This window comes from Sinohyriopsis cumingii, unplaced genomic scaffold (genome assembly GCF_028554795.1).
Source record: "Sinohyriopsis cumingii isolate HCF-2022 unplaced genomic scaffold, ASM2855479v2 utg002136l, whole genome shotgun sequence".
NCBI lineage: Eukaryota > Metazoa > Mollusca > Bivalvia > Unionida > Unionidae > Sinohyriopsis > Sinohyriopsis cumingii.
Genome location: NW_028316138.1, coordinates 790,271 through 816,755, shown reverse-complemented (window position 1 = coordinate 816,755; position 26,485 = coordinate 790,271). Strand labels below are relative to the sequence as shown.

At 34.5% G+C, this 26,485-nt stretch overlaps 1 protein-coding gene across 4 annotated transcripts; it reads right to left on the bottom strand.

The window, feature by feature from the left end:
• Window positions 1-667: 667 nt before the first annotated feature.
• On the bottom strand, window positions 668-25,656 carry LOC149771052 (uncharacterized). Of its 4 annotated transcripts, XM_089948896.1 has the most exons (6): window positions 25,577-25,652; window positions 23,757-23,805; window positions 23,266-23,310; window positions 17,168-17,280; window positions 14,839-14,882; window positions 716-921 (listed from the first exon to the last, which is right to left on the bottom strand). In XM_089948896.1, coding segments are annotated over exons 3-6 (270 nt in total). In that variant the 5' UTR covers window positions 23,268-23,310; window positions 23,757-23,805; window positions 25,577-25,652; the 3' UTR covers window positions 716-810. The 4 variants fall into 4 exon arrangements, with proteins under 4 accessions (XP_089805021.1, XP_089805024.1, XP_089805022.1 ...); XM_089948898.1 differs by lacking the exon at window positions 25,577-25,652 and having other exon boundaries at window positions 700-921; window positions 23,703-23,776; XM_089948894.1 differs by lacking the exon at window positions 23,757-23,805 and having other exon boundaries at window positions 762-921; window positions 25,577-25,656.
• Between the last annotated feature and the right edge of the window lie 829 nt (window positions 25,657-26,485).

Below are 26,485 nucleotides of genomic sequence, written 5' to 3'. Positions count from 1 at the left end.
TTTACTTTTGAAAAGTCAAACATTCTAATCAGCATATTTTCGTTTGACAACATCTCAGATGTGTTGAAGAGCCAATCATTTTCAATTATCTCATGACGAAGAACATATAACGTGATGAAATATTGTGTGATGAAATCGAACGCATTTATTTTTTAAAAACAAAGATTCTAGTTTACTTTAAGTTAACAATATATTTCATAACTATTCTTTTAGTTGACCTATTTTAAGACAATATACCTTCAAGAAACAGAAGTTAGGCTGACGACTACTTTGTTGCGCATGGAATTTCTACTGGCTAAATGTTTGTTTAACTTATGGAATTACATTAAGAAATCAATCCACCTTACACGTCCGACGCTACTTCTAGGTTGACAGAAAAGACCAAGGTTGTTCTGAGTGCTGCACCTCTGTTCAGATAAACAAGAGCCCTGATCAAGTTATCACAAAACTTATCGAAGGACAAACATTAAACATGTACTTAAATTTCACAAAAGATGTCTCGTAACTCTTGCTAGGGTGAAGTAAAAAGAAGAAACAACTTTTGGGATTTATTATTTTCTCGATATCTGCACAAGAAATGAAGTTCAGAGACAGTGAGGGACTAGATATGATGTTTAATCCTATGTGAATTAAACTTTTGTGATCAGATGGTTTTGTAACTATGGCATATGATGAATTATTTTCAATTGTATTACCATGCATATCGGGAAAACGAAGTCCGTATATAATGGGGCTTTGGTAAGAAAGAACGTTAAATCGTGTATGCTAACTCACATATGCTTTAGATAGTTATATTATTTATTACAGTAGTCACTCTCTCAAGATTTCAAAGCTTTCTTTTTTCGTACATTCTTCATTTCTATTAGTATCCAATTGAGTTTCATCGTCGAAATGATCGATTTTCAATACTTCAACGAAGACCTGAAAAAGAAAGATAGGAATATAAGTAAATGAAGAAAAAGAGGAGGACAAGAAAGCAAGGAACAACAGTAGCAGAAATTATCATTATTATCAATAAATGTTGTTGCTCCTGCTGATAGATATTACGAATGAGGTGATCTCTTCCATCAACAATGTTGAGCCAGACTTCATAATTTAAACGTGGATGTGTAAAACAATGTGGGAGAAGCATAATTAGAAACAGATGTAGGAGAATGAACTAAGGTAAAAGTGGACGCCAATAGGCAACAGCAGCTACATTACTAACGTGTACATGCCGTGTATACAACATTCCTAAAAATAATGTCAACACTTGAGGACCAGCACTAGAGGTAGAACGCAATACCATCTCATGAACACGTGACAAGACGGGTTATACATAATACAACTAATGTTGAAGGATTGGTTCTCCTTGTTACAGTTATATCCTCTCTGGTTTATTTCACGGCATGATTGTTACCACTCTATGGTCATAAACTAAGCAACATAAAAAAGCAAAAACCATCACACCGAATTTTATCATCAACACACCTTGTGTGGTGACAACCATTCAGACATCTGCTATCGAACACATTAGATTAAACCATTAACAACGCGTTTGTGGCGACCAATAAACTACATTGTAGTGAGCAACACCCACTCATCTACAATCCTGTACCCGTACTACAACATCAACACCCCGCATGTAGTGACTACTACCCAATATTATAATATCAATACGCCCTGTGTAGTGACCAAAACCCCTCACTATATCATCCACACGATGTGTGTAATTACCTTCACCCAGTCTCAAACACCCTACATTATATCATCAACGCACATAATGTAGTGATCAATACCAATTTATTATATATCAAACACGACACACTATAACATCAAGACCCGAAGCGTAATGACAAACATCCCGTCCATCATGTTAATGTATAAATACCACGCATTAAACAAGAAAGCGTATACAAAGTTGACAACGTTGTGGAATAAGATTACACAGTGTTATTCTGCCATCGTGACACAATACGTCAATATGGTAACGAAAACACATAGCCATAATGTTTTTAGAAAACTCAGGCAACACAAAAGTCAGTACATCTTCTAATGGAAATCCACACAACATTCTCAACATACTATCGGATCTCATTCTGTTATTCTCACATTATTAATTGAGTGGACACAGCACATCTTAGTAGAAAATTGATGTTATCGTCTTCCAAAGGAGGTAATCCGTAATAACCAAAATAGTTCACTTCGTGGTCGTTGGAAATGTAAACGGCTACACCATGTGTTCCTGTGCAATGTTGATGAATAAAACTTGAATGTCGTTACGTTTTCAATATGGATTATAAGAATCTGTGTACGAAATGTGAACCAGAATGTAATGTAGTTCACATGCATTCATTTTTCAATAGTAATGAAAAGAATCATGATCTCACATTTGACCGTTTCCTTGAAAACATCTGTCAAGTTTATCGATGGACAGCATGTCTTGATACTCAGCTGCAAGAGAGCATCGGTGAGTTTCTTTTACGGATGTTAGTAATTATCACTTTAGTTTTAATACACACTTGCAAAATCCTCTCTTCTGAGGTGAACGTCCATGCGTCTTCCAGATAACTTTCCGACTTTTCTTCTGAACTTATCATCAAACATTTGTCGTGTTATTTGTAAGTAGGATGATTGTGCACTAATTGAAGCAGTTATTCTAGTTCTGGAAATCTTGATATCATGTTTGTATGCTTCTCTTCTTTTGTTCTTCACTTGTAGTGTGTAATGGTTGATATTCTGGATATAAAACACCGTCTTCGCCTAACTTCATGGATTCATGTTCCATCTATTTTAATAGTCTAGGATCATTATCAAGCTGTTGCTTTCCAGAATTTTCTCAGATTATGTAAGCATGATGACGTCCAAGGCGCGAACCTGAAAGTTCCACACACAATATTGTCCAACCTTTATAGGGATGGAAATGACCATTGCTGATGTTTTCATCTGTTGCGAAATTAAATCCTATTAAGCATATCCTCCTGCATAAAAGTGATACAAAATGGCGTGTCTATTTTGTCTCCTGATTATACCATGCCTTCAGATAAGCAGTGTGTTATGAATTTATCTTCTTCAAATGCGTAAAAGAAAGAAGCAAAGACAATATACTTAGTAAAATTAACAAATACTTTATTTTTCTAACTTATAAAATATAGGTTTAAGAGGAGCTTTCATTATTGTGGATTGATTCCCAAATAATATTAAAATGTTATATCACACAAGTCCAAGGTAAAGAACATTCCGAATAAATTCCAATAATCTTTAATGTGCTTAAACACCAATTGTCTTGAATATGTTGATGTATCGACAGTCTTTATGTATCACATTGATATCATCCTGAATGCCTTTGAATGAATCCACAATAAGCCCAAAGTAGTTTTTAGACAATAATGTCGAGGAGCAATTTGGGTTTCGAATGAATAATTTCGAAATAAACAATTCCTTTCAAATTATAGAGGGTTCTCTGCATATAATTGTGGACTTCAGAGAGAGAGAGAGAGTGACAGGTGTACAGTGAAGCTATTTATATTTTGCAATATACGCAATGGAGAGAATCTTGACTAACGTCTATTTTATTTTCATATAATGTGGCCGAAATTTCTTTGGGTATTGTACCTGCGTAAATTTTACATGACCTGAGCACTTAGCTAACCGAAATGACTTCGCCCCTGGGCTCGAAAAATCAGCATGTACCAAAGGTACATTGTATTTGGCAGTTATCAAAACTGTGAAAGAAATTTTAGCAGACTAGGCAATACCAGCTTCTGAAAAAGCAATGAATAAATTACCACAAAATCAAAATGTCAAGATATTTGTCAGATATTGTGTACAATTTATCTCTGAGGTCCACGAAGTGAAAATGACCAAGCGGAGCTATAAGTTCTTTAATAGATGCACATTTGAAGTTAAGCCAAGCTGTATAATCTATATCCCATATTACACCGATCAATCGCACATCAAGTCAAAGGAATTAAAAGTTATTTTAACACTATCGAAGGTACGCAAGTTCATTTTAGAAAGCCAATATAATTAGAACAACAAAAGCAAAAACGTAAAAACGGGGATGTTCATTTTTTTTAAAAATTCAAACCCTATGCCAAATATTAAATTGTAGAGCGCCACCTATACCTACACAGAACATTAAATGATTCCACAGACTGAATTTAAAACAAATATGCTTAATTTTGTTTACCACATCCTTATGTACTAATTTCAAGACACACAAACATCCACTTAATATAAGTGTATAAATAAGGTTAAACCTTAAACTCAAACCAAATTAAACAGCTTTAGAAATGACAAAAGTCAGGAAGACACAACCAAGACAATATTCAGGTATCCCAGAACTCTACCCTCATTCAAAGGTCAAGCACACAATATAAATTAAATAGACATAACACGTGTAAGATCTAAGTAATTTTTAATGGTACAGATAGGTTAAAATCATCTGGTCAACAAAACTGACCATCTCAGATGACTTAAATCTAGGACACGCTGAAGCACCGGAGCTCATAGGAATTTGATTAATAGTTATTTTGAGAACCGCGCTGCGGACGATGCCGATGAGTATGCGTTTTGGCAGCTGACCTTGGAAAACATGGTCTTTAAACTTAGATTGGAGTCCAGAAGCAATGGTGTGGTAAAAGAATTTTGGAAATTCAGTCTTGCATTGTCCCACTTTAGGTGAGACTCTCGTTTTGTACTTATTAACGTTAGCCATCTGATGGAAATATGGGACCAATTCGATTTATTTTCAAGAGTACATCCACCCCATTTAACACATAATTGTATTGCAACCACTCATAGAAAGTGTAAACGATCCATCATCCCTAAACTACATCCTGGTTTGATTTTCTTTTGGCGACCGTTAAATCAAATAGCGTGTTTCTCGTGTTTGAAAGTCAATTACATGTCCTTAAATTTGTTCCACTTGCCAGACGTGTCAGGTTTCCAGACCAATGAGTGATCGCAATGTGTGCTCTTGACTTCTTTTGTGCACGTCAAGAGATTCTCCAGGTAAGTTCTGTAATGGTAAATGTCCATTATTCTGTTAACTAATTTGTTGTTACCACCTTTGCTGAACAATGAGTGTAAGAAATTGCTAACATCGGCGTCTGGAATGATGCTATACGTTTGAGAACTTTGACTTTAATTCAGATCGATGTAATAGTTGGTTTGTTCTATAAATTAAATTTCGATAGGTGCTGAGGTGGTAAAAGAGAGCACTGGATGAATTACTACCCATTGGGATTCTTGCATTGCTATGACAGTAGGTTGCATGGCGAACTGATCGACTCTAATATTGAAATGTCTCGGTGAATCATTGATCTTAAACTAACTAACAGAAAAAAAAAACAATTCCAAGTTTCCTACAATCAAAACAAGTATTTGTTTCTAACTTACAAAGCAAAAATATCAAAGGAATATACTGTATTGTGAATTAAATCCCGACAAAGTCTAAAAGTTCCATTACAAGCTCATAGTGTTCCGAATGTATTCCAGTAATGCTCCGAATTAATTCCAATATGTAATGTGCTAGTGCACCAATAGTCTTGAATGTAGTGATATACCAATAGTCCTGATGTAACATAACGATATAATCCAGATTGTCTTTGAATGAGTTAACAATAAGCCCGAAATAGCGTTTTAGTATAAAAGTTAATGAGCACTTTTAATTCCAATGTATAAATTGAAGAAACTAAAATTCAAGTAAACAACCTATTTATAACTTACAAATAAGAGAAACGTTAGAATACTCTGGTAAACTTCAACCATCAATTACAGACAAAGGTCAAGTATACAATACAAATTAAATATACATAACAATAAGATAATATTAAAATGTGCCCGATTCCGTGAGAGATGTTATAGACTGTATATGTTCTTTTTTGGGTGGTCACCTGTGTGTGAGGTCTGAGGGGTTTTGACATATTGGTGTGCCTTGTTTTGTGGTATTGAGTAATTAATGCCAGAAGCGTTATACGAATTTATAGAGGTGTCTCATAGACCCAGTAGAGATTTTCCTATTTGAATCAACACATGGAACCTTCTTTAATCAAGATTTCTTTATAACTTTGTCCATGATTACCTTTTGGAGATATTCTTCTCTTCCTTCTGACTAAGTTGCGATATTTCATAGCATGTAATCTTTGAGTGACCATCGGGTTTAAAATGCGCGATACTGTGCAAAAAGCTGATTTTAACATATATCTCAACCTATGCTCCTCGCTGACGAGAGACTATTATGGAAGTTAAAAAATAGTAAAAACTGCGGGAGTTGGTGATTCTATTGTTTTTATTAGTATTTTCTGTATATATTAACCATGGATTCCGAAGACGTTAGCCAATATAACTGTTTAGTAAAATATCCTACATATATTTATCTACTTGTCACAATGTCGAATTTCAAAAGGTTGTTCCTTGATCGATAATGCTTTTGATAGCATGCACGTTCTCTCTCGTAGTCACTCCTTGAAATTAAGGCAAATCAAAACTTTCTTTTAAACGTTTTCCGTTGTTATCGTCCACTTTATAGATAGAAGGATAGCGTCCATGCACTTGTCCAGTGACACCGCCAATTCAGTAGACGAGTTGTACAAATAAATTTGTCGAAAGTGCTCTTTGTTTTTCTAATGCAAATTCACTGTCCGTTCGTTAACACTTCCTTCCTTATTATGACGTTTCAATCAACCAGAGAAACATAATCACTTTGATTCCAAGCGTCTCTTCTTCTGTAGTATATCAGATTCAAAGACACTATGATTATGTATAGGTTTTGACAAGATGTGGTAATATGTCGATGAATTTGAGAGTATGTTGAAGTGCAAACTATTTCCGTCGACATTTACTCAAGTTCCATTGTAAACGCTCTCAGTGGTGAAAAAAATAATATTTCTCTCTCAATTCGTTTGTACATCATGGTTAATAAATTTGTTGCCTGTGTCTGTGATCGCAGGGGATGTAGGCCACGTTCATTCAAGACGAGGTTTAAAGCTTTCAATAACCATGAACTTGTTTTAGTAGTCGAAGAAACTTCAAAGCTGATTTTGACAACACGTCAATGACATGAAACAAATATTTGCCATTTCATATTCCATGCTAAGTCAAAGATAACGGCTAAATCTGCCTGTCATTGATAACTCCAGCTTTTTTTCCCTTATATTTATCAAACATTTTCGTCCAATAGATTTGTGTAACATTTACGTCGATAGTTCTTGTCAGTTCTGAGTTTGGTTTCAGCTGCACGATACAATGTTTGATTTCTTCAGAAGATATCTACATGAGCCGGACTGCAGTAAACACAAACTCGAAGTGTATATATGGTGGATGTTACCCCTCAATACCTTGGCCTCATTTGGGTACCAAACTTAGGTTGTTGTGTCGTAATTTGAATTGCGATGCTTATCGTGTCCTACGTGCAATAGAAGTGAAAGCAGTCATCTATTATATGATCACTGTTTGCTTTCATTTATCTTGTAACTTCTGTATATATATATATACACAGAATATATATATATATATATATATATATATATATATATATATATATATATATATATATATATATATATATCTGTGTGCGTGTGTGTTATTTTATTTCTTTTACTTAAGAGGGTGTCAACATCGTCTATATGACCCATAGTTCATTTCTTCTCGTCTGGCTGTAGGTGTCAACTAGGTTGCCATACGTAGATAAGAAAAAGGAGCAGACGGTGTAGGAAACAATAATCCTTTTTTCTTTCTCTTGTTCTGTTCCTTGTGCATATTCTATCAAGTTTTTTCTTTTGTTTACTTTCACTTTTCATGACATTCTTGAAATATGTCAGAATTTGTTCAACCGTCGGATCTAAGGCTCTCTGGCGAAAAGTTGAAGACATCGCAATAACGGTCCATACTGTTGCTAAATTGTCGCTTCTGACACAACTTATATCTCAGTGACATTAGGATAAGGAAGCAAATACGGTTCCCATTGTTAGTACCAACTCTGGAGAGCCATTCATTTGTAAAGTTGATTTCGCTCTTTCATGAGATCCGATGGTATACATTTCCAGCACAATGTGTCCGTTTTATCTCCTCTTCCCTCGTTACATCACTCAAACAATCTAAACATTCACCCTTAGAAAGGAGCAGTCACTTTTAGGGACAGTCGTATACTCGTGAAAATTAGTTTTCTAATGGCTGGATTACATTTTGATGTCATCAGTTAGCATAGAACATGACACTGTCTGTATATTTTGGTCAAAGGAATCCATCCCTTAAAAAGTTTAAACAACATTCACACTTTATGAGGTATTTGGTTTATGAGGTATTTGGTTTCGCATTGGAACATTGGAACTGGCATCCCAGTAGTTAACTAAACAAGGAAGTCTGCCTTTGTTTCATTTCTTGAAAGGTTTCTTTGGACGATGGTTCAAACTTTGCGAGATCTAGGTTTCAGGAGAAAAATAACCGAAGTAAGTCTTATCCCACAGTTCGTTTTTATACTGGAATATGTATGCACCGATTGATGGGACGTCGTATCAGCTTGATCTTAGGTATTACTGGCGTCCTCAACGGATTAACTCGTGCCAGTTCCTGCTTTCCTCAATCCAACAAACTATATAACTTACCTGCTTGTCTTGTACTTTTGTCTTAGGAGAGACCTATTCCGGACAGCAAACGCAGCAGTTAGACCGATATTAAACGTGGACGAGAAACAATTTCTTGAGAAATGTATTTTTTTTTTCAATAAATTTTAAATCAAAGGTCTTAGATCGTGCCGGCAGGTATCATCATTAACTGTGTAGAAGTAGAGGAATAAGTGCACGGAATGACTGTTTCCGGTCGAAGTTGCCTTAAGTACGTGTGCGTTCTCTCTTTACGGAATCACGCGTTCTCTTTTGAGTTTACTTCTTTGAGTATGAACTGTGTGCACCTCTCTTCATTTTAGTCTGTCGAGTAAGGTTGTGTAGTCTTTTAGCATCAGCATTAGCTTTCCATAGTAGAATTGAACGAATACTGACAGTTCCTCAAGATCCACATCCAGGTTGTTTCAAAATTATTTGGTTTTCTTCATTTGAGTGTTCATTATTGCATGACCCAATTGTAGCAAAACTAGATTTTGATACCCCAACACAAAATTATTTTATGTGGAATGTGAATGATGCCTTGTAGTAACTGACGTGCTGTCAAGGTAAACGATCATAGCACATGTCTGAGATTAGCTTCTAACAAGTGTGAGCATATTTGTGTGTTTGTGTTTCATAACTGACGGCGTGCAACAATTTGATAGGTTGTTGATACTGAAAGGAAGTCATGTTAAATAGTGTAAGAAAATAAGAAGTGAATAATGTTTTCATATATTGTGAGAGAGATGACAAGGAGAGAGGTGACATGTAGCTGACAGTAGCTCCTTCGTAAACTAAATTGGGATGACACCTAGAATAATCAAGTGTGGTGGTAAATACGCGTGTCGTGATTGAGTGGCATCGTCATTTGCATGTTTTAGCCATGATGTTCCTAGTTGTTTTTTCAGACTTGAGCTTGAAATTCGTGCCAGCTTTTAAACAAATCACGTAATGTGCATTGATTGAAACTGATGGTTTATGCTCTTTACGTTCTTAAAATAGATTATTTTGAAACATTTAAATAATACTAGCGTTGTGATGATATCCCTTTTGTGTAAACCGAAGCTAAATTTCTTGTTTGTTAACTTATGATCGAACATTACAAGATATGCTTGACTAAACGCATACATGATACTATCGTCTTCGTGAAGATTTCCTTTAGAAATGAAAAGAACATATTATAGTAACGTGTAATTCAGTTGCTCCTTGCTATGGCACAACAGGATACGTTGTAGAGAACGAATGAACATTTTTAATTTGTGTTAAATCACACTTCAAAAATTCGGTTTTGCCTGAACCACTAAGTCCAGTAATCAACAAGCTAAAGGGATGGTGAACGATACCGTGCTCCATAACTTTTACAAGCTGACATTTCTTCGATCACTTTGAGAACGAAGTATGTAGTCATAACTTTTAAGATGTGCTTTGGAATGTCATCAACGACACACGACCTTTAATACATTGTATATATTTAACGTTTTCATAATGTAACAGCAGCAACAAAGAATATTTGTATTTAAAAAGGACATAACGTTATTGTTTGTCTTTCATCCATCAATCATATTTTATGTCTTTGGCATAAGTAACCATCTCTTATTTAAAATTGTCATACCAGTCATGTAATACGTCAGTCGTAAATCGGTTCGTGTATCCAACCTACTATAAATTTTCTTGGCAAATATGAATAGTCAATAAAATAAGACCAATGTCTTCTTCACACAAGGATACACAAGTTGTGTTTATCTCTGTTCGGAACACTTGTAATACAAATAGTTTTAATGCATTTATTAGTGTTGGCGGTCACGTCCTTTCATGTAAGATGCATACATTGACTACACAGAATTTACTGGCAAGAGAAATCCAAGAAATATAGCCACTAACAGACATAAACACGATGTCGTCCACAATTGAAAAGAATAGTGTCTTTGTAGAATCATTTCTTGTAATGCATTAAGTCTTTAACACAGCTATTGACATTTTCCCACGAAATGTGCTGCAGCACTGATGACATAATCCATTAAGTCTTTATAAATATTTTGCAGAAGATTCTTACCAGTAATTGTCACAAATCCTCTCCTTTCAGCTTTCTACAGCATTTTCAGTTATTACTCTTAGCATAAATATATATATATATATATATATATATATATATATATATATATATATATATATATATATGGCTTTTAATTGATATAAGATGCAATCACTTATTGCATTTAATTTGAATTTGCACAACCTCTCTGTAAATGCCTTCTCGTACTTCGTAATGTAGATTTTGTATGTATTCTTATAAACTGACCAGTTACAACTAATGACATTCGGTGCCATTCGGTGCCACAGCTAAGACATAAGTTGTGGCATGGAGAGCGTTATATCTAAGTAGAGTTTATGTGTGTCATATCCTTTTTCGTGAATCAGTCTCTTTATGCAACGTAAATATCAATAATTTATAGGTTGGAGAAATGATTTTGAGTTTGCCGTTCAATTTAATCTTGACCAGCTCTTTAATAATCCGTTTTACAGTTCCAGTAGCAGATTCTGAAAGAACTCTTCTAAACTACCCATTTGAAGAAATGTCTTTTTGATGAAATATTCAAGCATTTGCCAACCGGAACATGCTGGTAAAGCATACTGAAGGAATCTAGTCGTCTTGATACGATACTTCTTTTAAACGGTTTATATAATCTTCGCAGTTTTCAACACTTGTCTGGACTCCCCTCCCCACGGAATTATAAGCTATACTGCAACATAGTAGTTACATGTTGCGACATCCATCCAGAATCCAAAAAGATATGGAAAGTAGTTGTCTGGCATATGATCCTTTGTCACAATAAGCTTCTTTTTAGCTTTCAAATAGCATTAGCTTAAACGTATACGTCATCACGGATGCGACTGCTTATTGCATGTACAAGTTCTCTGTAAATGAGTTCTCACAGCTCCAAAGTTAAGCTGCGAATTCTCTCTTCTAAATTATCCATGATAATAACAACGAAGGCCAGCAAGGGAAAGTAATGACGGCAGATATAACAACTGGCATATTCCATGAAAGCTTGTAACTCCTGGTACTTGATTTTTTATAATAATTTTTGTAATTTTTATTCATGGTTGTAAATTGTACAGAAGATCTTTAGTTAGATTTTTGCCTACGTGACATAGGGTATTTTACGAAGGCAAAATTGCATAGGATCAATAAATAGATGCTTACAGATGTGTAGAAAATTACTAATAATAATCTTAATAATAAGATTTTTATGACACAGTTGGATTAATTTCTCATTGCTTGATAGGATTATAATGGTTCGATAAGAATTTAATAACTTCCCATAGGTTGAGATATGCCACAGCCGATTTCGAGACCAAATGAGTAGCAAGACCCGTCATGTGGGGTATCTTGTGAAATAAGATTCGTAATAATAAAGTGAAAATAAGGAGGCAACTGAGCAATCAGATTCATTCCTCTTTTGGAGTCATCCTCATTTCTTCTGTTCCTGTTGTAAGCCTACAGATGTGTGTTATGTTGTACCGAGATATGTTCTAGAGGTAAAGCATTTGTTTAGACACTTCAGCGGAAGTATAAAATGCTCATTATTTAACTATAATATTATTCTAGAACTGCTTTGACTTATTCAAAGTAATTATGGACAACGCCATTTACTACAACGTCACGATTCCTGGACGACCAGTAAATTTCTTGTGATGAAATTTATACGGAACATTTCATTATTTTGGATTTTCATAGAATTTGATCATGATAATTTTGGATTCCTTTGCTAATACTGTAAGTTCCACTCACGTTTTCATTTGTAACTTTGATAATTAAATTATTTGTTAAGTTTTACAAAACGAGTTGGTTTTGCTTCTTACGGTTGCTTAGTTTATGACCATTTAGTCGTAACAATATATGCTCCCATTCGCGTGGTTAATCACATCACTAACGAAACAACGCAGTTGGTGTTCTCGTCCCAAGTAGACAAATCCTGTTCGGCCTAACGATTTGGTAATGAGTAATCCATCGAGATCGCTGAGGTATTTTATAAAAGTTTTCAGTCAATTTTAGAATTCACTATTGCCAGACGAAGCCACAGGAAACATGCATTCTACTTTGATTGTAAAAATGAGGTGAAGGGTTTTGGTCGTAAAAATATGCGCGTGATTTTTAGTTTTGGTTTTACACTTTTTTAAAAAGAATTTATTAAAAAAATTGATTAAAATATTAAAGTCTATTTTACTTTTTTAACGAAAGTTAGCATTTTTTAATTATGTCCGGATATATCTCAATCTTTGCTTAATGTGGTATAATTTGTTCATTTTTATCTGTAAAAACAAATTATATTTCTAAAGTTTTATTTTTCAGATTTTGTCGTTCCAAACTTTAAATTTTGTAGGGAATTTCTTTTGAGTGTCAGCTGAATTCTATGTCATGTACTTTTAGGAATCGTTTAGTTTTTTTTTTTTTGTCTCTGTTTAAGTTCGTAACAGTTTTTAGGACTACTCTTTATCTTATCCAAATAAATTTCAAATTTTTTTCTCCGTATTTTTCTTTTGGCCCTGCTAAAGCACGTGACGGTTCCGTAATTATAGCATTACTTTGCGCTTCGGCCAATTAAAAAAATGTCCGGATTTATTCCATCACCGCAAACGTACTATTTTTAGATCTGTTTATTTTAATTTTATGAGCTGGATTTGTTTCGGTCTCTGCTAACGTTTGTGATAGCTTACGTAGTTTAATACTACTTTTCGTCACGTCTATCTAGTGTTGGTATGAGTTTGTTCCCTTAACGCCAATTATAACTTTAGTACAATATACACGGATTTACCTACGCCTCCAGCATGATCATTGTTATATAAATTTCGGATATATGCATATAGCTACTATGCAGCAGGTGGCTGCACGCTACGTGTTGACGGTATAATGTGGGGTTTTGGACAGTATATGACCGGGTGTTGGTAGATACATATATGTTGTGGTTGGGTACTGGCCATAACACACGGTGTTCGAATGGAATAGTGTTGGTTGTTGGATAGTACTTGCCTGAGTGCAGGTCACTACTCATGGCTTGTTGACTGTGAGATCTTGGTTACTACACATGTGAGTTAATTGTACCATATGGATTGTTACATAGCAGCTATTTGGATGTTGGTTACTACACATGGCGTGTTGGATGTCATGTGTGGTATTTTATGTCTAAAACTAATAACAATGTAACATTGTAGCATCAATGCTAAATTCCCGTAAGAGACCATAGAGTCCTATATCTGAGGTCAACGGCTCATAACAATGTCATTGTGCAGTCTTTGTTGAGGTGAGCAATCTTCTAACAATGTACAGAATGTGCTTTTGACGCCGTAACTGTCAGCGTTATAGCCTCAGTCTTTTATTTCCGCAGTACAGTCAGTTGCCATTTCATAAAATCGTACGGCATAATGCTAATTTACGTACAACCCATGTGTATTATTAAAAGTCAAAACCCAGTTGGATGAAGTTGTCGGATATAATTTTATGTCATATCCTGTATATTTATGTTATGACATAATGTTAAATATGGCCGCGAAGCCAAGGATGATGGTCCTTTACTGGAAGAATATTGTCTGCGACTGTGAGTGGTAAGTGGTTGATGTGAAGAGGACAACTAATGGAAAGGCTGGATAAACATTGTAAGATATTTCTAATACCATGAACATTAATTAATAATAATAATGAGGACTTTGTATAGCACCTAATCTTTAGAAGCTGTAAGCGCTTTACAAAATTAGACAGCTATATTTAATATATTAAAGAAACGTTTGAAGCTCAAAAGGGTTCATGTAAGATGGACCTCGCATTTGTTGACGACTGCTCAAAATTATACTTGGGTTGGAATTGATAAACAGAGACTCGCCGAACATAAAATGAGTGACCAGAGGTTTCTGAATGAGATTTTGACAGATTATGAAGTATATTTGCTTTTCTGCAACCAACTCAATTTTAGATTGTAAATAACGAGACGAGATCACAAATCGATCAATATAATCGTACGGCCAAGAGAGTTCTAAGCGATCCAAAAGGTCATATCATCCAAAATATGCCACATCCCCATACAGCTCTGAATCAGCTAAAAGAGATGGATAAATCCTGTTAACAAAGATTCCCAGAACTGTTCAAATACCCCTCGTGTCATTGTAACTATGCACAGATGCTCATAATATCTGTATGACCTTAATTATACACACGATGTACAACGAATATGAATCTTTTAAAAAGAATTGTACTTACCCAATCTTCAATTTTTGGATCGTATGGCCTCCAAAATACCGACCCTGCAAAAGTAAACATTTTGTCCTTTATAAAATACGTTCTAAGCTGTGGGCTCTTTTAACTTTGTTAAATTCAATTTGTCACAATGTACATTTATGACTTTTATTTTAATTTGATAGAATAAAAATAGTTTAGATTAGGAGAATGATCAGAGACTGAGTTTATTTTTTAACGAATCACATACAATTAAAGAAACATATTTTCATAAGAATTAGAGAAAGTATTTCAATTCTAGTTGCTAGACGAGTGGCCTAAAGCGTCTAGCTGCTAGACGAGTGGCCTAAAGCGTCTAGTTGTTAGACGAGTGGACTAAAGCGTCTAGTTGTTAGACGAGTGGACTAAAGCGTCTAGTTGTTAGACGAGTGGCCTAAAGCGTCTAGTTGCTAGACGAGTGGCCTAAAACGCTTGCCTTTACAGATTGCTGCCAAATCACATCTGTCCGCATCGGTTCCATTCAAGGACTCAGCCCATGAGGGTATGTGAGAAACGTTTACTGTGGGGTCGGTGTTTCTAACCGGAGTTTTCCTGGGTTCCTCCTCCGTCATATATAATTGTCGGCATGCATATCCTATCATGTGCTGAAAAATGTTGTTAAACCCAAAACTGCAACAATTTTAGTCATAATTGATAAAATATACTGTGTACATTATTTATGGCTTAATTACGTTATTTCAGCGAATCTGTATACTCAGAATTGACAGATTTCATGCAAAGCAAATGTGTTTACGTGTTAATTTTCTGTATTGATCATTCTAAAATAGTTCTCTTGTGAGGAACAACTTATATTATATTATATTATATTATATTATATTATATTATATTATATTACATTACATTATATTATATTATATTATATTATATTATATTATATTATATTAAAAAAGCGACCCAATGTTGTGTTTGCCGCTAGTCCCGGGGACGGGGAGTTATCTGACAGGTGTGAATGGAAATACGATTTCACCGGAAAATACTCTTAGACATATATAAGCTTTTTTTTTAAGGCCAAAAGTTGCTAAATTTGACATGCAAGATTAGGCTTTGTAACCATGAAATATGCCTATCCAGGTCGATAATAACAGTCCCCATAGTCATTTCACACCTTCATACTATACTCGTAAGGTACAAATGATAAACTTTAATGTTGGTTACGAAGTAAATAGAAAAGAAACAAAGAAATACACATTATATCATTCAAACAGTCTTTATTGACCTACATTTTTAAACACATGATATGAAATTCGTGCCACAATTTAAAACACGTTGAGTATGTTGCCATTTTGTAACAGGCCAAGTTTTGCATTCTAGAATGATAAATGATCACCGTAGGGACCTCCTTCAAAAGTCGGAAATTAAAAAATATTTCCATGCGTCTACTGATATAAATTTATATTGTGCTACGCATACAAAAAAATTCCTATACACGAAAAGAAAATTGTGAAAACGCTTCTTTAATGCACGACGATAACCTCATAATAAAATTTCTCGAGAAATAGCGCACTAATTTGGAATTCCATGTTGATGCGCGAAATATATAAAGAAATGGCTAATTCTAATTTGTCGTCCAAAATAAGCTCAAAGTTAGAAATGGCCACAGGATTTAAGGCTGTGACATTCCACTTTGATTTACAAGTCATCAAACATCGGACTTGGTCCGAAAATATTCTGTACATATCGCCAGCAGGACACATTAGCCGATCGACTCGAGAATTTCTTATGTATAAAAATGATTCAAGACTAATGTATCTGCTTTAAATAGCACGATTAAATAACAGGTACAATCAAACAACAGGGACTCTGATTTAACGAACTAATCGCTCATGCTCCAACTTAGAGAAATATTTAACTACGTCTCAGTGGAATTATTGAATTTCATTTAGCCGTCATTTATTCATTTGTCTTTCATTCAGAGTGTCCCGGCTGTCAAACAAGAGGTCGCGAGTTCATAACTAAAGGCGGCATCACAATTGTTAATGCTATCTTTGCAAACTTTCTTACAAACTTGCTCATTCCAACTATTTGTTTTTTTAATTTTTATATTCCAGTCCTGGGACCAGCAATTTACATAGTTTCTTCCATAATCCATTTAATGACATTTTCATGGTCTAAAAGGTAAAAATCTCATCATTTCCCTAAACCACCACCCCCCACCTCCTGCTAAAAAGTCATCTACAAGATATGGTAGTTCCCACTCTGGAAGACCTGAGACAAACTAGACGGTATCGAGACATACATCTACCATGCAGAGTACAATGGAATCTTCTTTAACTTGGTTTCTTTCTGTACTTACGTAAACAATTTACAATGTACGAACGTGGCCAGCTGATAATGTCCCAGCACGTTGCAATCGATTCTATAGTCGTGTCTTCATGCCCAGGGAGAACATCGCCTCTATCCGTCTCCCTGAAACGAAGCGTACTGCAAACAGTCAACTTTGGTAACGTAACTTAAGTGTACCTGTATCAAACAATTCCATTTCTCAGACTTGAGGCAAAATGATAGTGGTTATGGGATTACTAAAGCGGTCAATGGGCTGTACCATCTTGCCGCCATCTTGATCATGAATCCAAAATCCATCTTTACTAAGACTGATCCTTACGGACGTTCACCTATAAACAGGTTGGTGAGTAGTGGGATGTAACGTACATGTAACTTCCCGAACTCGCCCTATCACCCTCTATTTTAGTGACAGTACAGAATCTCTGTACTTTTTCCGATGGTCCACCTCGCCGATGTGAAGCTACTAAACTACTCACCGCATTTCAAGGGACGTTTTGAAATGATGTCTCTGTTCTGAACTGAAGTCACTGACTGATCAATTTCAAAACATATTTTATCATCTTCCACTCCATTATACAAACTGATCAGTTTAGGGCGAGTATCAGCAAACTAGATCATTAACTGATTTAGCTATTGAATGTACCACGCTAATTTTTAATTCAACATGGCGGCAAATGAGCTGAAACTGATAAAAAGGAGGACACAAAAAATCGTGAATGTTTTCTTAAAATGACAGAGGCGAAAAGTAGTACTAAAATTCCAAAGACGGACTAGAATTTAACTGAGACTAAAAAGAAACCTTTAACATTTGTAACGACTTAATGCATTTAAACTATAAAACAGAAAGGACTTGAAACCAACAATTTGACTAAAATCAAGCAATAATTTATTTCTTTAAGGTACAAAGTGAAATTTCAAAAGGAACATACAGTTTTCTAAATTAAATCCCAACTAATCCTAAATGTCCTATCACAATTCCAAATGTATAGAATAGAATGTTATGAATTAATTCCAAAAGTCTTGGAATTCTTGATGTATGAAAATGATATAATCCACGATGTCTTTGAATGCGTTATCATTAATCCAAAAGCAGAGTTTAAGTCCAAAATATTAATAAGCACTGTGATTCCAATTAATAATTCAAATAAAAATTTATTCTAGAATTATAACAGAACACAACTTCAGAGACTAAACATAAAAAGGAATAAATAATTGTTTACCAAATTTATCGATATGCAGACCCTTACTTGCCCTATAACACAACAGAATGTTGTTCAAAACCTAATAATTTATATTGGAACAAAATTCACAAACTCGTGAAAAAGTCAGATCATACACGCAAAATTTATAAACTTTCTTGTTTGCTTCTTATACTCATGACAAATATCATATAGTCACAACCTTTATTCATGACAAAACTCAGGTACACAATATAAATTAGCGTACATAACATCTCCGATGATAAAGAGAAAAAAAAGGTATATACAAAAAAGCTTTCTTGCACATATCAGTCATTATACTATAATAATTAAAGTTACACGGGAAGATATCTTATTAATGACACAAAATGCGCCAAATAAAGCGATATAGAACGTTTTTATAGGTCGGAGAGTATAATGAATCACATTATCGTTTCTTTTTCTTCGGAAGTTTCTAATGTCACTGTTTTATTCCTGCAGCATCAAACTAAACAATCTCAGATTATTATTTTTTATTTTGTTAATGAGAGAAAGGGATGTGATTAATAAATCCAATAATAGGAAAAGGAGCTGAATTAATATACATTTCAAAATGTTGCAAAGGACTATGAAACGAAGGCATTACTTCTCGATTGGGAAATAATGTTTCCTGTAAATGTTAGATTTTATTTTAGCACACTGGATGATCGTCTTTAATCAATAATCCAACAGCCCTTATATTACTTGCATCAACAAACATTTTAATTTTTTTAAGAAAAAGAACTGAAAGGTCTGGTGCACAATTAAGAATGGCCTTTTAATTTGTCGAATGATTCCTAAAATTTGTCAAACCAACGAGATTTTGATTTCTAACTCATCAATTTTATCCGAGGTTCGTCAATAATGGAAAAAGTCTGAGCAAACTTTCCGATAATATCCAGTCATACACAAAATTAGCATTAGTTGTGTTTTGCTAACATGCATTGCGGATTCAGAGATAACCCTGAGCTTAACTTCTACAGGTTTAACTTAACCGTTTCCCACATTGACATATGATACAAATGAAACATAACTAACTTGTACCTTAATTAACTGTCAGATTTACATCACTGGGTCGATAAAAGAATTTCTGAATAGTTTTGAAGTGATTTGTCCAGGTAACACTGTAAACTACAATGTTACCAATGTAAGCATCACAATTATCTACGCCATATATGTTGTTGTTGTTGTGGGGTTTAACGCCATTTTTCAGCACACGATAGGCTATACATGGCGGCCAGTATTAATGGTGGAGGAAGAACCCGGGAAAACCCTGGAAAGAACAACCGACCCACGAGAAGCTACTGGCAAACTTTCTCACATACCTACATTGGGCGAATCCGAGACTCGAACCCACGCAGACAGAGGTGGGATGGCAGTGATCCGTAACGGAGAGCGCTTTAGACCACTCGGCCACCTGGGGCCTCTCTACGCCAGATATAATACTGTTCATTAAAGTCTGAAATGTTGACTGAAAATGTTTCATTCCGAATGGAATCACTTTATGCAAATGCCGAAATTACTTTTACTTTTTCAGTGAGTGGAATGCATCAGAATTGTTTCAAAATGTGAAACTTGTTTTATTTTGTATCTGCTATTTTGTCGAAGCAATCGTCAAATTTTGGCATTAGAAATGACCGTGTTGACTATACTGTAGTCGGTATACATACGAAAAGTATTATCTTTTAATTGATGAATACTAGGAGTAAAAATGACCTCAATTAAGGTTTGACCAAACATATGTCAGCTAAAGGAATGATTTTCTAATCAACATCAGTATCAAGAGCTCTTTTTGTCATGGCTCAAATAAATGCACAGGGTAGACAGAATTCGGGGATTTTATTTTCATAGGATTAAAGTTTTGATCCAAACAAGGCTTGTTAGTTACAAGTGAATTAAATACGATCTCATGTCCAGGTAGGTCAAGGCTTAGTAATGAATGAATACCCTCAATACATAAAGAAGTCACTGCTAGAACTATCACGGATCCTGAGACTATTTCTGATACCAAATTGACACACTCGAGAGGAAATTTAACAACGCCGCACTCTACTCCCTGACTAAGAACAGTTTTGCTATAAGAAGACTTTTCTGGCAAAGGAAAAGAATCTGATATAAAAGAAACTATAAGAAGCTGCTGTGTCTGTTTAATATTATAATAGGGATGGGCTTGGAAGATGTAAAAAAATGTGATGAAGAACCTATCGCTATGAATGGTTCATAATTTTTCGTAATAGAATCAGATTGGATTTTTTTGCCTCATGCAATAGATTGCTTTGAATGCAAGGCAACATTTTCGATCTCTTTGAAAAAGAAACATTTATCTTTATCTCTCTTTATTCTGCTGCTTATATTTCAACCTGTTGTAATTATAAATTACGTGAGTTTGCTTTTGAAACATGTACATATATGAAGAGATACGGATTTCTAAACGTGGTTTCTGATTGAGAATTATAAGTAATCGCATGAGTCTGAAATGACTTTTGTTTTACAAAACAACTGCTGAGGGAAAAACTTAATGACAGTTGAAACTTTGTGAGTCAAGGAATAATCATCCGCTATTCGAGCATCATTTACCAAAGTTTCGACCTTTCTTCTCATCAAGGTAAGTCTAGACATCACTGTGGATGCAAATCTTGAACATTGTCTGAGGTAATCGTAATCTTGATTAATTTTTTGGCTGAACATTGCTTTGCAAATTTGACATGGGTTTGTCCATGGTTGTTTTCCAGTTTCTAAACATTTGTCTATATGTGCCAGGAGCCAGCTCATAATCCTTTTAGACACAGTCCTTAACCACATCATAATCAGCTTTTTGTTGTAATGATAAATGAAGTGTAGACTTCACGAGTTCTACCCATAAGTACATCTCTCTCTCTCTCTCTCTCTCTCTCTCTCTCATTGAAATTGAAACTTTCTTAACTCTATTTAAATCTGGTTTTTCAAAACTTGTTCGTTTGATTTCTTATCGTAACCAGATACAGAGTTACTAATCAAACGCAAGGCATTAGAATCCAAAACATTCTTTTCCAACAAATACTGGATGTGATTTGATACAAAACTCTATACTTTATATGACATTTTGAATATTGGCTTGTTTCACTAAAGATGTCTCAAATATGTGAAATTAAAAGTGTTAACCAGGAACAAAGAAAACTCTGACACAAAGCCAATTTAAATTTTAAAGACAGTTTTACTTTCTCTGAAATTTTTGAAAGAAATTCAGTTCCAAGTCGAGGTCTCAATTTCATTACGAATCTATGGTCTTAAACTATGCAACATCATGAAACATAACAAGCAATTTGAGAAAAATCAACAAATAATGTATTTCAAAAGACAGAATTTGGAATCAAATCCCAAATTATCCTAAATCTTCTATCACAAGTGCAAGCCTATAGAACGTTCTGAATAAAATCCAATAGTTTTGAATGTCTTGCTGTACCACAGTGACGCAATGCAGAATGTTGTTAAAGGAGTCCTAAATAATCACAAAGTAGTGATTTAATATAAAAGGTTTAAGTTAATGAGCACTTTGCAATTCCTATGAATAATTTGAATAACATAGATACATAGATACATACATACATACATACATACAATTGACTCCAGAGAATCGTCATAAAACAGGAATATTTTTTTAAAATCTTCTTTATATACACACTGTCACTGGACATATAACGCAACAGAATGTTCCAGACAACTATTCGTTTCAAATGGAAAAAAGAATTACTAACTCGTAAACAAGGTCACTGCTAGAACTTATATTTTAGCAAACATATAGCGTAACCTCAGTCAATCGAAGACTGACTCCTTACAGTGGGTTACTTACCTAGAGAAAACTGTACTTTGATAACTGCATTTTACATGTGAAGAGATAAATTACATTCTCTATTTTGCACACTTTGTTTGGACAATATATGTTCAGTTTCTTCTTAGTCATTGTGCTAGAAAATGGCCTGGTCTCTATCAATTCTTGACAGATTCTGCACCTTGTATTGCCTCAGGGGCCAGATGTACTAGGGTGGTCATGGTCAGTGATTGATGTTAGTGATTGACAGTGATGTTATGACAGTGACAGTGATTGACATGGTTTAAACAAAACATGCAAAACAGAATATAATTTGTTTCATCACATGTAAGATCTGTAGCCTTCAGTATGTCAGAGATAATGAAAAGCTATACAAAAGGATCAACCTTCATAGATCTGACTGGATTACAAAGAAGCTGTACAGAAGCCCAGTTGCAGAACAGTTCTCCTCCTGTGGCCACACTTTGAGTGATATAACACGTATTGCAATTGCTCACAAACCCAACTGGAGTTCCGAAACCAGGAAAGAAAAGGAATCTTACTGGATACATTGAAACCAAAAAGACTAGAAAAAGACAGCCATGCACAAATAAAATTATCTTTTTGTAGCCGACACATTTTCTTTTAAATAATTCTCTAGATTTGCTTATTAGTCACCAAATAGCTATAATTAGTACTATAAATTCATGTAAAGCTTTTCCAACTTGACGGTTTTTCTGTTTCATTTGTTTGTCTTATCTATGTTTTGTATTTGCATTTGAAAATGACTCATTAGGAGTCGAAAGCGCTCAGGCTAATTAGAAACTAGTATTGCACTATTTATTGACATATTCATATATATATAGTTTCGTATATTGGCTAAAGAAAACGAAAAGATAAATTTTAGGCAAGGACATTTTTAGCGATGATCATATCTCTTATGGTCAAACTTTGCTTGACATTGTTAATTGTATCTAACGACTGATTATTTCGATCTTCATTACAACGATAATATATAGCATTTTTCATTAGCCGTGTTGTATTTTGTTTTGTCTCCTCAAAATAAATGAGACACCACCACCCATAAAGAAAAGGAACACTTACATCCCTATCCGACAAAAGGAGCCGTTCAATGCCTGTGAGCAATGTCTGAAATTACATAAATAACAGACGTGGTTATGGCTCATCGATTGCAATACATCAATATAAAATATTACATAAAATGTGCAAATATTGAAGATCATGAACTCAACTTACAAAAATACACCAAAAGTTAATTTATTATTCCACAGATAAAGGTATATTTCGTTGAGATGATTATTCCAGCAAGGCACAGTTTTTACATAGCTTAGCTATCAGCAAAACATTATGATCGGCCGATTAACTTCATGCTATCATTCATAAAGAGTTCTTGTACACATTCCGTTGCTTTTCTATTTTCTTTCATAATATTGTTTTTGCCGTTAAAACAAAAAAGCTGGAGTGAAATTTATTTTCCATTTCTTTTATATGAAATAGAAATCTCAATGATGTCATTTTACATTCAATCTCTCACAGAGTTCAGGTTACGCTCAACAGTTTTCAGATCATTTCACCTTCTAGCATGTACGTCGTCTGCATGAGGTTCAATCTTTCCGATGAAAACTGTCAAAATAATAAAGTTCATCTCTTAAATCCTCCCAAACATTATGTCTATCAAACTTATGGCATTATAGTATTGTTAAATCAGAATTATACCTCACAAGTTTAAATTCAGTTGATAAACTACTTTATTTTCTTAAGGTTTTTGCTGCGTCCCTTTTCTGAAAAAGGAACCTTCCTAAGATAGCACTCATATGGAGATTTGATGTTTTGAAATTTCCTTTCTCAAGACAAAATGTGAAGAAAATCTAACCGATTAAACCTTTGTAAGTTTATCTCAGATATTCGATACAACAAGTTGTCTTATAAAAACCGAGCCGAAGTTTGCATTAAAACCTTGTGGTAATCAAACTGAGTTAATTATTCGTAGCGTCTGGTAAACACTGAACGCCTAAACGAATCTGATTTGCGTAAACAACTATTCTTGGATGATTCTTCACAAAACATATATTGGGGGTGACCAAAACACTTTGTGTTTTTAGCAAACTAGGGGTGCTCCTAAACAAAATCGAAACCCTGACGCCATAGAAGAACATTGGCACCAAGCGCCTGCATACTGATTGAATCTCGCACAGGAAATTATGAAATGTTGTAGGATTTGTTTTTAAATTACACTCTTTCAGTGATGTAGGATCGAAGTGTTTAGAGAAATGCAAGGCAACTACCCTACACCAACACAGAGTTCTCATGCACCCAAGTCTCGATGATTTCTGTAACCTATATTTAAAATAATGCAACCAGGTCAACATAAGTTGTAATCAAGTTCACTCAAGGTCAGAAAACACCATTTGGTTTCAATTCTTTAATCCAAGAAATCGACCACGATTAACCACGAAATTCTATTTTCTATTCGTACAACACGTATTGTGCCGAAACGGAAATAGCGCAAAAGAAGACGTTTGAGTGTGATCCTGCTTCGTATCGCAAAGCTTTTCCGTTGCCACTATCGACAGTAAATATTGACGTTTATAAAAGCTATACTGCACGTACGTTTCATTTGTATTATGATTTGTTGGAGTACAGATTTAATTGTAATAGGAATAAGGATTTCATGCTATGACTTTAAAATGTGTATGATAAATATGAAAACTCTATTTATAGTTCTACATCCATCTGGGTTCCTCTCTAAATAACGAAGATTTTCATGCCATTTTGAAATCATAATTGAAAATTATATCATTAACATAAATTCGTTGAAAACGTAATTGAAAAGATTAAAAACATGCACAAGGAATGAATCTATAAATAAATTGATAAAAGACAGTCAACATTATCATAATCTGTAAGCAGAATGTTCAAGATGTATTCCTCCTATACAAGTTCTTTAGACAAAGAATTTGGAATCTTGTTACTTCCAGGGCAGGCACGCAATTATTCGTTCAATCTAAATCGTAAAATAAACTCCAATGACCGTATTTCTTGTAACCACTAATAAACAAGATACCATTTAAGAAACTAATAAGCAGAGTTTGAACGAAAAACAAATTATTGATCCAATTTGGTTGCTTTACTTCAGTAGGACCTCTTGTACTAGATATACTAAAAAGCAATGTTTGCACTTCTATTTATATTTGGCCAAATATGTAGATCCCGTACGGATAAGAAAAAGACGGTATCATAATAATTACTTCCAGAACATACATTTTTTCATACATTTCCACCTATAGAAGCATTGTCTCTGAGGAGGGTATCTAAAATCTATTGAATATTTTTAGATCCTTCTCGCAAATGCAATATCAACATGGAAATGTCATCCAAAATTTAGTATACTCACTGGCTGTTCATATCATTTTGTACCAAGGACAGGATAGACGTATGAAGTGAAACTCGTAGCAATCTCAGATGTGACCTTGACGCTTTATGACGTCACATTATTTTTGCTTTACACGGCGTTTTTGAAAGCACGCGCATTTCCGAAGACACGCAGTGCATATAACGAGAAATTTGTCGTTTTTCGAATATTCACATATTCAAAGAACAATTGAACAGACGCAAAGCCTTCTCTTCTTTTTCAGTTTGAAAAGAAAGTTAGTAATACAGGATATATGATACATATATAGGCTACTATAGAGTCCGGAAAAAGGGACACAGTTTTAAAATACTTAGTTTATGAAAGGAAAGCAAGCGCCAAAACCTTACTAAAGTTTGCCTAGAAAACTCTCTCTCTCTCTCTCTCTCTCTCTCTAACATTTTACAATTTATCAATACTTTGTATCTCTCTATATGTATTTTCTTTTTATGTATGTGCTTAAACTTCGAATTACTCTAATATGTTCATGCTTATTGATAAAATTTCAAATTTCTATGGATAAATATTGCAATACTGGTTCAACGGCCCGTAACAACCGCTCCGGTGCCCTAGTGCTAGACATCACTATAAACTGCCACACTGCAGACATCGTAGCAATATTCTGTAAAAATGTTAAAATTAAGTTAAAATTCCAAATCACACAAATCAACGGGCCGTAGAGGAGAAAAGAGAGGTAATTTCACTAAGTTCTTCAATAGATCAGTAAAGTTAACTAATTTATCTCCCTTATATTATCACTTTGGCTACTGTTTCACCTACTAATAAACCAATATCACAGAAAATAAAATCGTGTCTGCGTAAATTGTGTGCATCTCTTTTGTTCCATCTGTTGGCTATTCAGCATGTGGCGATATAAAATACCAGAGATGTCTT

Bases quoted from the DNA above. Each gene is read 5' to 3' on its own strand.
- LOC149771052 (XM_089948894.1), bottom strand. The intron at 17,281-23,265 runs GTAAGTGTTCCT...GCTTCGTTTCAG, and splicing joins TCCTTTTGTCGGATAGGGAT to GGAGACGGATAGAGGCGATG. The intron at 14,883-17,167 runs GTAAGTACAGAA...TTACTTTTGCAG, and splicing joins GTACATTGTAAATTGTTTAC to GGTCGGTATTTTGGAGGCCA.